Source organism: Nansenia antarctica, assembly GCF_963989245.1.
Source record: "Nansenia antarctica genome assembly, chromosome: 6".
In the NCBI taxonomy this organism is placed as follows: domain Eukaryota; kingdom Metazoa; phylum Chordata; class Actinopteri; order Argentiniformes; family Microstomatidae; genus Nansenia; species Nansenia antarctica.
The window spans coordinates 6,467,696-6,479,624 of NC_137676.1; the positions used below are offsets into that span (position 1 = coordinate 6,467,696).

The following is an 11,929-nucleotide window of genomic DNA, read 5'->3' on the forward strand; positions in this document are numbered from 1 at the left end:
AGACAACCACTCCCCCATTACACTACCTGTCATTATCTACCTGTCGGGGTTGTCAGCTAACCCTCAGGAAACTAAATTGCAGGGCTGACATGTTTAAATTGCTAAATAATAATAATAATTCAAGATTCATGATTTTTTTTATTGCCATGTGTGCCAAAAGTTTATTACATCCCATTCCAAGTACGAGAGTAAAATTCATGGCAATGGAAAAAATTAGGCAAGATACAATAATAGAATGGTAAAAAATAATAATGTTGTGTCCGTGTGTTAGCATGTATCATTATAGTCCATAAAGCATCTAGTGGGACTTGGTGTAGTTCCTTCCCATCCCATCTGGGCATCAAAGCTGTAATAAAAAAAGAAGACAGTACATTTAAAATGACTGCCCACTGTTACCAACACCACCTTTACGAAATACTACTATCTTCATAAAATAGAATTGCTTATATAATGACAATGACAAATACCTGAAGGGCTGGTGACTCACATCAAGGTGTCATCTCTCAGAACCTCTCACCTCGTCAGTCTGTAACCCAAATTTCAGGTCAGAGGTGTGGACACTTCTCTAGTGTAGGTTTTCCATAGACTCTCAGTGTACTGTAAGAAGTAGGCTAGTGAAATCATTTCAATCCACAGTATTATTCTACAGCAAATCTACATCAATGAATTAATCATTATTTTTGATTCCACACAACATTACCGTTCATTACAAAAGCATTTACTTTTTCTATAATCTAATAGGCCTATATCTCTAACAAAGCTAGCTAACAAGCTAGCGGGTACACACTAAAATGGTGCATGAAACATATTACAGTATGTTGCATGTTTAGTAGGTCTGCAACAAATGTATTTATTCATTATGTTTTATCTTTACAACCTATTTCTTCCTCCCACCACCTCCTATTCGTTTTGTAGAGGGGTGGCATAATTGTGGTGAGCAGTTTCAGTGGTTTGCTAACTGATGCTAACAAAGGCGCTATCTACCTCACTCACAAAACAACAAATAACTGTTTGGCTATCCTAAGTAAACACAAAATCCTAGTAAGCAACACATGTAACTCACTAAAACATACCCAAGAACACAGCGACTGTCCCATGAATAGTGAACTGATGTGGAGATCAATGTCTGAAATTCCGTTGTCTTCTTCGTCATCGTCAGATTCGGAGTTCCCATTATGTATAGTCCAATATTAAGGAGTTCATTAATTGCCCACTGTCGATATTTCTGCCTGCTTTTGAAATTCTGTTGATAGTGTTCGAGAGAGCTTCAGCATCCATCTTGTAAACATGTCAACAAATAGGTCCACACACACATGGCTACTTGCATACACTAAATGCCACACCCGACTTTGCTAACTAAATGTAGGTATTTAGTGAATGTAAAACTATTGGTTATCATATCGAGTGGGTTCTTCATCGCTTCATTTGTCTTCCTATGCCAAAAACCTGAAAACAAATTTTTTCACAACAAGACTTGTTTGGCTTGATTGTGAGGTTTCACAATTCCCGACATGAGGACCTTTTAATGTGTCACATATTCTATACAACTACAGTAAATTAAATACTCCCCCCGGAATATCAACAATTCAGGAAAAAAAACATGTTTGATATTCATTCAGACTTTCCGTTGTCATTTCTTTCTAATAGCATCCTTATAGCCTATGAGTGATGCTACGTATACATTCAACTATTCATTAGACCTCAGCCAATACATTGTTGCGCATTTCCCATTACTAGTCAACTTTAGAATGGTAGGTCTGCAACAAATGTATTTATTCATTATGTAGCATCTGCGAAACAATTCTCTGGTAGTATTTGCCTGCTGAAGGGAAAGCCATAGGCGTACATAAAAACAACTATTATATGCTGATAAATTACTTGCTACATCGATGTTGGGAAAGCTAAACTACAGACTGACCCTATCACGCTGCAAGTTTGTATCAAAGCGATGCGATGTACAGCACAAGCACTGAAAAAGTAGTTTCCATAATATGGGACCTTTTAAATAACTGTACTTGGCCAAACTTGGAATAAGGAATCCCCTGTAGGAAATGCAACATAATTAAAACCCACAAATATGTAGAAAACACTGCAGCTGCTAAAAATGTGCTCCTGATTACATGTAATCATATGAATGATTGCTCAGATAAGTAAAATACTGGGGGGAACTAGAACAGGTCGAACTTTTAGCTTAGGCATACATTAGGAAGTTCAAGTTAAATCAATATTATACTTTTGTTAGACATTTGTATTGATTTTGAATAAGCAATCTTTTTCTTAATATAAAACATTTAACTGCGGTATGTTCTGATGCTGACCAACTGCCAATGTTAACTTAATTGTTCATCCCATGGATAAGCTTGTTTGGTTAGTTCTTACTGTTTCACAACCAATACAACAACACAGTCCCATGGGGTATACTTCCTACGTGCCAGGTAAGACGAAGATACCATAACAGTAGTAATGTGGCCAATACATTAGTATTTGTAATTGTTTTAATGAGGGTTTCGGTCTAGGTATGTATGTATATGCTGCTTGTTCTTTAATAACAAAATGTTATATTTGAAATAATGTAATCACATTCAGGAGTTATCCCATTTGGCACTGAAAATGGTCCCCTACCATGGACAAATATATTTAAAACTATGAATATTTTCCAGATATGTGTTATGGTTGCATACCCATGTACATTTATCATCTATCTACCAATCATAGCAGGAAAAAGTTATCTATGCTCGGGCCAGGGGCCACTGGCAGTCGTAATGCTAGAAGAAGGAAGAATATTATATGCGTGTGTGCGTGCGTGCGTGTGTGCGTGATTAATGCCTGAATCAATTTAAAGCAATTTCAACCACGATCACGTCAGGGTTCATCAAAAATTGTAGGCCCTTGGCAGTTACTATGTGACGGTTTGGGAAGGAAACCTGGCTATATAAGTTTGATTTGATGAATATCCTGTCTCATTACAGAGAGGGAGATCAACTGCCCCGCCCCGTCAGTGACCGATGGTGTGAAGACGAGTGGGGACGTCGCAGTGTACCGTGTCAGAGACGCTGTGACCTTCACCTGCTCAGAGGGCTTCCTCCTAACTGGATCGCCGCAGGTCACCTGTGGCCCCGACGGCCGATGGCTGCCCCAGCTCCCTGAGTGTACACCCTCTAGTGGTAAGGTTCAGAACATGCACCAGACCAACCTCTGGTTTCTTGAGTTATACGCTGAATCTCGATGGACTCCTGTAGATCAGATGCCAACCCATAATTGCTTAACCCAGCCTTCTCACAGGCTTGCTATTGCTTTCACCATATTGCTTACTCCAACCATGTCAGATCTGCAGCTAGGTTTGCCAACTTTCTCGCTACCAAATACGGGACAAAAGATGGCGTCACTGCACAGAGTGGGGGGTTTGCAGTGGGGGGGGGGGGGGGGGTTTGCAGGAATTGGCGCATTTACGCTATACGTACACATGAGGGGGGCCTTTGACTGGATAAATATATATATATATACGGGGGACAAGGGAGGTCCTGCTAGAAGAAGGAATAATATTAAGTGTGTGTGTGTGTGTCTAATACAAATTACTTGTATAGCTTTCAATACACTAATGCTCCAATCCAAATAGACCCCAGGCCCCTACCCAGTACCCCCAGGCCCCTACTCCCCAACCCAAAATACGGTACATCCCAGGTAATACGGGACTGTTGGCAACCCTATCTACAGCATTGCCAAGGGGGTAGAGGCCTGGGGTCTATTTGGATTGGAGCATTAGTTTATTGAAAGCTATACAAGTAATTTCTATTAGATGTGATATTCCCTATCTGTTCTCAGAATGGCCTGTTCCCTTTTCTGTAGGAGACTGTGGAGTGCCGCCGTTCCTGTCCAATGCCCATCTTGCAGACAGCTATAGATCACAGACATCCTTCCCTCCTGGCTCCCGTGTCAGATATGTATGTCATGTGGGATATGTCAGAGAGAGAGGCAGTTCTTACAGGACCTGTAACCAAGGGCGGTGGACACCATTGCAAATGACATGTGAACGTAAGAAACCAGTATAGTAACATGTTACATTTCACTTTTTTAATACATGTGAGGTAACATTGTATTTAAATGTTGTTACATAATGCTATTTTATAAGTAGGCCTATAGTACATAAAAGAAAATGCCACCATTCTCTTGTGAGACAGGGTGTTCTAGAGGTTGCACCTCTCTTGTTTACCACTAGGTGGCAGCAGAGCCTTGTGCTAGTCAGCATGGTGGCAGACAGCAAGGAGCCCTTTCTCAATTGTTAGAAACATGATTTGGTGCATCCTCTCCTCCTTCCTCCACTGGCTTCCTACTCAATACTCATTGGAGGTCGAAGGTCTAGGCTCCTCCCCTTTGATATATTCTCCTCCAATGCGTTTTGAGAAGAAGCCAGTGGAGGATATATGAGTAATCAGGTTTCTTACAGTTGAGAAAGGGCCTGTGTGATGATCTGTATGGACGAGCTCTAAAATAATGAAAGTGTCTCCTTCAAAGGTAAATCATGTGGATCAGCTGGACAGGTTAATAACGGCCGGTTCGTCTACTCAGGATCAGAGTTTGGAGATTCTGCCAGAGTTGAGTGCAACAAAGGGTGAGCTCTCATTCCTCTAGTATGCTGCCCACATGTATTTGTTCTGGCTTCTCATAGCCTAATTGTTGCAATATATAAATAAAAGTATCTTGTCTGCTTACTTTACTTCCTGATTGATTGATTGATTGAGAATGTTTATTTTGGTCCCTTATACAATTCATAATACAGATATAAAAAATGTACACAGTCACAATGAGTAACACCAGGACCAAAAAGGTGTAGGCTGAAGCCATGGCTTAGCAAAGAAAATGCAACAACTTCCTCATCACATACTGTTGTTGTTTTCTACTAATTTCGCCGCCAGGCATCAACTAGTTGGGCAGGGAACCAGAAACTGTCTGAGCGGCGGTTGGGACGGTCGAGTCCCTGTCTGCGAAGGTGAGCTGTTGTTACATGTCTGTTTTAGGGACTGGGGGGGGGGGGGGGGGTATTCCATCAACACCACTAAAGGAAAATCCAGGCTTATTTTGATGAATCTCGCAAGACTTAAAAATAAGCCTTTAGCGACGTTGATGGAATTGTCCCTTTTCCCTTTTAATTGCGATCACGATGCGAAGTTGTCGCAATGTTTTCTGGATCATGTGAAATGTGTTTGTGGTCTACAGTTGTGCAGTGTGCTGAGCCCCCAGCGGTGGTAAACGCAGAGAGAATCGGTGCCCCTGAACCACCTTACGTCTACAGCAGTGTGATTCGCTACCGTTGCCTTGTGGGAAATCTGGTTGGAGAGAGGGACATTTACTGTACCAGCGACGGCCTGTGGAGCACACCAACTCCGGAGTGCAGAGGTTAAATTCACCCTTCAATTACAATGTAAACTCTTTAACTTTTTTCAGAATGTAGCTGTATATCAGCTCATTTGGCCAAATACTTTTGCTTAAAATGACCTCGGAAATCGGCGAGATTCTGGCGCGATTTATACATCGAATAGGTAGACAACATTTAGGATTTATTGAACAGTTTTATTTTTAATGTAGTCGATTTCGTTTTATTACAAGTCAATGTAATATTCTTCCATATCAAATGGAGTCCTGGAGAGAGTATGCCGCCCCTCAGCTAAACCAGTGGTGAGTTGAACTAATCAGATGTCTCTACCAGTGTTACACCACTAGTTCTCAGTAGTAATACCACTCCATTGCATGTCTGTGTTTCTCAGCAGATGAAGCCAGCTGGAACCAGTACTGTCCTCACAACATTAAACATTTTTATTTATTTATATTAAATATATTGAATAAAACTACATTTGATAAAGAAACTGTTACTTATCTTTTTTATATGCTAAACTTGATTAAATTGATGATTACATGTTGAAGCTGTAGAAGAAGAAGAATGAAAAATGTAGGCTAAACTAAATTGTTTTTTAACCACATAATTATCAAATTCCTGCCTTTTACACATGTTCACTGGGCATTTATATTACATCCAAATGTCATTTCTCAACTTAATTATCAGGCAGGCTCATAGACTTACAGCAATGTCATTTCTTCAGGCAGGCACATAGGCTAAGCTCTGCACAATGAATTCCATCAATCAGAACTTTCTGATTGTAGCTTACACTCCAAATAGTGTGCCTTTGTCCAGCACAAAGACAGATAAGAAGAACAGGGAACATTCCATCGCGAGTGAAGCGAGCAAGCGGGAAAAAATTGGCCTCCTCAATTCTGGAAGTCACCAGCCTCCACTGCTGTATATAGACTACCCCATGGGCATTTTAGGTGCTGGACTAACATTGTTATGAAATATGGTGGTTGTTCACATCTTGATTGTTTAGTCCTTTTTAGCGGTGTAGGTGTGTACGTGTGTACGTGTGTACGTGTACCAATATTAATGCCTGAATCAATTTAAAGCAATTTCAACCACGATCACGTCAGGGTTCATCCGAAACTGTAGGCCCTTGGCAGTTACTATGTGACGGTTTGGGAAGGGAATTTGTATATATATATTGTAATATATAATATAAAGTTTGATTTGATGAATATCCTGTCTCATTACAGAGAGGGAGATCACCTGCCGCCCCCCGTCAGTGACCGATGGTGTGAAGACGAGTGGGGACGTCTCAGTGTACCGTGTCAGAGACGCTGTGACCTTCACCTGCTCAGAGGGCTTCCTCCTAACTGGATCGCCGCAGGTCACCTGTGGCCCCGACGGCCGATGGCTGCCCCAGCTCCCTGAGTGTACGCCCCCTGGTGGTAAGGTTCAGAACATGCACCAGACAAACATCTGGTATTTCATGGTGGTTGTTCACATCTTGATTGTTTAGTAGTTTTTAGCAGTTGATTGGATGTTGTAAAATGATGGTTATTTTTCAATGTTGACTTAAGGTCTTCATTTGATGCTCATCATGTAATGTTGCTACGCCTGGAGGTTTTCTAAACCGTTTTCTCGATGTCAGCATACAGTATGACCGACTGTTGATAATCGAACATTGCAACTAGCTCGTGCATGGGTTGAAAAATGAAAGTATATGGGACCGTATACAAAACATTTACCGTACGCACCCACTGCAGTGTAAGTTGCTTTGGAAAATGTATGCACTCACTGCAATGCTAGTTACGTTGGGTAAAAGCGTCAGCTAAGTGGCATAAACAAACATTGTGTTGATATATCTTAGGGTTGTAATGTACAGAAGCCCCACAACTTAACACTAGAACAGCCATGAGGGGTCATTTGTGAGTAAAGAAAAATGTTATATCTTTGCACTCGGATCACATTTCAGGACCCTCCTTTCATGACTTTTCCTAGATACGTATGTGCGTTCTACCACCCAGTATGATGATAACATCATAATATCAATATGTTATTTAACATCAGGATAAGCTATTATAAAGCTATTTTGCAGTTTTTCTGTGTAGGAAGCAGGCCAATTTACAAGCGGCCTTAATTTGCTAGTGGTCGTTGTGTGTAAATAGCAGCTTAGCATTGTGAAGAATTTGACCCCCGAGGCGGCTCTTTTAGTAGGTAAAAAGGTGCGGCTGTTCTAGTGTTAAGCCTGGTAAAAACTGACGCTGGCTATTCAATCTCTCCTCACAGGCGTCACATGTCCGTATCCCTACGTCCGCAACGCCCAGCTGTCTGGACCACAGGCGCCACATGTGTTTGGGGACTCGGTGGCGATCTACTGCCATCGGCCCTTGAGGATATACGGTGCCCACTCGGTCACTTGTGGCCGGGATGGGAACTGGACTCCAGCCCTTCCCACGTGTTACTGTGAGTATCCCCCCCATCCTTCAGGTTTCTTAAGGCTCGGGGCCGATGTAGCGGTTGGTGCTGGTCCGTGCAGCCAACAACAGAGCAGTTTCCATGCCTCTTAGCATCGACATAATGTTAGCCGGTCCGACGAAACGAAAACGGCACACCTGTGTCGCATAGGTAACTTTGTTCTCAAGCCGTGGGCGGAGATACTCAGATGGGGGGAGGGGCGGTATAATTGTAATGAGGCCCAATTCTACGTGGCAGTAGTGGGCAGCTAATCTGATTGGCTTGTTGAATCGCATGTTTTACGAAATACGCAGCCCACAAAAAAAGAATTGCTTGTACTGCACAAGCACTGAACAAGTAGTTTCCAAAATATGGGGACCTTTAAGTCAACCATATGAACCAGAAAAGGAGTCGCAAAGCACTTGGCGTTTCTCGTTGCCACGGCAACCTGATGTTTTTGCTGTTTGTGGAACAGACTTTGGTAAACGCCCCAACTGTACCTGTGCAGTGACACTGTTATTACTCTAGTTACTACATGTTTATGCAGTGCTCTTGCATAGTACTGTATATTGGTAATTGTTTTGCAATGGAGTAATAAGGATAATTAAAATAACTTTTGAACTCATACGTTTCTTTTACAGACTAACGTGGACGGCTCATTTGCCACAATCCTCACATGTAGCGGTGGAAACCTATTCAGTCAGCTGCCATGCTCATACCTCAGGTCAAGCTCAGTATTGAATTATTAAAGCTTCAACACTTTATGCACTCCTCAACTCTCTACCTTACTTATTGTAAACTGCAGTCATTTATGAACAAATAACTTGTGGTGATGTTTTTGAATACTTTAATGTGATTGTAATATGTACAATGGCTGTAAATGGAACCTATGTAATAATAACCCTTGCACACTAAGCCTGAAACATGTTTTTTTCTGTATTTTACTATGAAAAATGAAAGTTGTCTATAATTCTCCAATAATAAACTAATATCAAAATGACTGAAAGAAGCAAGACTGCTGTTTTATAAACACATTTTCTGCCTTTTTGGATGCACTTCTATTTACAATTGACATGAAATGCAACCCCAAACATGTTACATTTGCAGTTCATGAAAAGGGTAACTGACATCAAATAACATTTGAAATTAAGCTCAATTACAGTATGTTTATTTAGTTTTTTTTTTTACAGAAACAAGCTCATAACCTTGTTTCATTTCAACTCTGTAAATACTTTTCTTTTCCAGTTGATAACGTTACATGTGCATGACCATTTCTATGGATGTAACACAGTGAGTGTTGCATTGTGGGTAGAATCCTAACTCCAGGTCCGCCTGCGTCGTTCCCACATTTGCATATATCTTGTACTGATGTCAAAGGGGGAATTTGCACAACGATTTGACTTGCGCGCGGATCTGGAGTTAGGATTCTACCCTTTATGAACAAACGAGAGCTACAAGAAATTTAAGAACACCAATTCCATTCATTTAAAAAGACAATACAAAATCCAGACATTTTTTTTTTTACATGAGCAATAACAATTTTCAAGTGCAAATACCATTATCAACTCTATGATACATCATAGAAAACTCTTGTTAAAAAAAGCAACAAATCAAAACAAAAACATTGATGTGTTCGGGTTGCAGGAAGAGAGGGAAGAATGAGAGAGAGGGGGGGGGGGGGGGGGGGGGGGGCACTGAGCACTATGGACTGTTGTTAAAATGTAAATCAAAATGCAGGGATAACAAAAAACCCAGAAGGATCTACTATCTGCAACTTAAGACAACTGTCTGCGCAGCAAGGCTTTTTAGATTATTCGATTGAATAACAGATGGCATTCTGGTGTGTGTAGTCAATTGAATTGAGTTCCGCTATACTATGCATGGCTTAGTCACCTTTGTCTGATAATTTAACAGTGTGGTCAAAATCCCTTTGCCTCATCTGGAATCACATGTAATTACCACTGTCTAAAGGTAGTGTACAATAACTTTTCAGGTACACTGTTTTTATTTTCTCTATTTACAAAACAAATGAAACAACAACAAAAAAAACACCAGAGAGCCTCCTGGGAAGTACATATTCTATTTTAGAGCAGTGACAATTTCTTGAATATTTCTTCAACAAAGGGGGTTGAGTATGTTAGGATTACCTATTATCATTTTCATTACATTGACAATGCAATTGTCGGCAATAATTCAATTCCAATGGTAATGTTGTATTAACTGATCAACTACATGAGTATTTAAATATTACTGTAGTGAATACTGAAGACCGAGTAACTAATCACAGCCCTAGTAATGCCATGGAGGGGTTGGGGTGTCTTTGGATAAAGGGGTGAGGACGGGGGCAGGAAACAGTTTGGGGAGGGAGGAGGGGGGCCTGCTCAAGTTAATTAGGGTTGAAGAATTCAACCCTTGTCTTAGTTATTTTCATTATTTACAAGATTGAAAGGAAAAACGTCTATAAAACTGGTAGTCCGTGGAGAGCCATGTGTGAGGTGACTATCAGGTTAAATGAGGACAGGTGGGAGAGTTGGATTCATAGTTGGATGCGTCTCAACACGTTCTCTTCTATTACAGTTTTTTCTTTTGATTGCTAAGCCGCAGTGTTCAAAACTGAAGTCACATTGTCAAAACAGACAATACAGTCTGCATTACTAACACACACACCACACTCATACCGTCAAGCGAACTCAGTTGACATTGCTTTCACACAAAATGCAATCAATGACCACATTCTCCAAAATCCATTAACTCTTCTCTCATTCAAACTCCACCACCTGCAAAACACTATGTATTTGCAACACATTTTTCCAATGTTTACACACTGTGTTCAAAACTGTGAACACATTCAAAACAGAAGTTTTGCAGTAATCATTGAAATGTCTAGCAAATATTATACAACTTTTCCACTTTATTTTCCACTTTTCATTTTAGACAAGTAAATGTACTGTACCGGTACTTTGAAGTAAATGTACCGTAACTTACTTTCGGCAAAGATACTGGAAAAAAAAAACTTAAGGGTAGAAGCAAATTGCGGCGTTTCTGATTCATTCTCGTTGCCTTATACTTTACAGTTGTACAGTCAACTATTCTGTCTATTACTATAAATCAAACCATTCTTATAATGAAAATCCTTCAAACTACGTAATGCTCCCTGTTGTTAGTGTTTTGTAGGTCAGAATGTTATGAATGACTGTGTATGCTTTCTGAGTGAACATTGTGTATGGTTGAACGAGCTTCTTTTGAGACATGTATGAGGTGTTTGGCCAAGATGCATGTTAGTAATGCAGACTGTATTGTCTGTTTTGACAATGTGACTTCAGTTTTGAACACTGTGACTTAGCAATCGGAGAAAAAAAACTGTATAACAATGAAGTATTATTAGTGTGGTAGAGGTCAGGAAACACCAGAAAGAGAACTTGAGATTGAAGAATTAAAGTGACCTTTTTAAAGAAGCAGCAAACGTATGTCCCTCAAAGACATTTCTCTGTCTCTCTCTCTCACAGAGCCATGGTCCTCAAAGACATATCTGTCTCTCTCTCACATAACCATGGTCCTCAAAGACATCTCTCTGTCTCTTTTCTATTGCTCACACAAGTCTAGTCTCCTTTCCAAAATGTCCATTTACGTTCTGGAAATGATAAACTACATTTTTATACGCTTTGTTAAGTTAACTTGGATATAGAATAACAGAAAATATCTGAAGGTAGGTAAACAGACAGCTATACAATCTGGACAGAAGAGAAGAAGAAAAAATAAACATACAGAATAACTGTTTTAACAGTAATACCTTAATAGGAAATTGCTCTAAGAGCTCAAATATAGTAAGGCTTTGAATGATGTGGAATGTAGCTATGACATGACACCAGCAGCACTTCCTTAAGGAGAGCACACGGAGGATATACTGTAGATAAACAAAAGGTTACACATTTATCAAAAACAGAGTCGTCATCGTGGTGTGGTAAGAGCTGTGGCTGGGAGAGAGAAGACTATTTTTATTAAAGCAAATGTACGATACCCAGTTCCAGCTCAAAAACACGTGACAAACATATCACCCTTTTTAATATCCTTCTTACTGACTGAAATAAACGTCACTGCTGTCAACACAGACTTAAGGTAACAGAC

The 11,929-nt window shown here is 40.3% G+C and overlaps 2 protein-coding genes across 2 annotated transcripts in view; one reads left to right on the plus strand and one right to left on the minus strand.

The window, feature by feature from the left end:
* Positions 1–2,410: 2,410 nt before the first annotated feature.
* Positions 2,411–8,669, plus strand: LOC308159732 (complement component receptor 1-like protein; the record flags this gene model as incomplete). The annotated part of the gene is made up of 9 exons (XM_080533547.1): positions 2,411–2,435; positions 2,970–3,164; positions 3,847–4,032; positions 4,513–4,609; positions 4,914–4,987; positions 5,215–5,394; positions 6,601–6,795; positions 7,637–7,813; positions 8,446–8,669. 9 exons carry the CDS (start codon positions 2,411–2,413, stop codon positions 8,448–8,450), a joined length of 1,134 nt encoding a protein of 377 aa, XP_080389673.1. The 3' UTR covers positions 8,451–8,669.
* Positions 8,670–9,231: 562 nt separating this feature from the next.
* scube3 (signal peptide, CUB domain, EGF-like 3) overlaps positions 9,232–11,929 on the minus strand; it is a gene marked incomplete at both ends in the record, with an annotated part of 104,502 nt that continues 101,804 nt past the window's right edge. The window contains one exon of the mRNA XM_080533548.1: positions 9,232–9,236. Within this exon, the coding sequence (XP_080389674.1) occupies positions 9,232–9,236 (5 nt within the window). The remainder of the gene's footprint in view (positions 9,237–11,929) is intronic.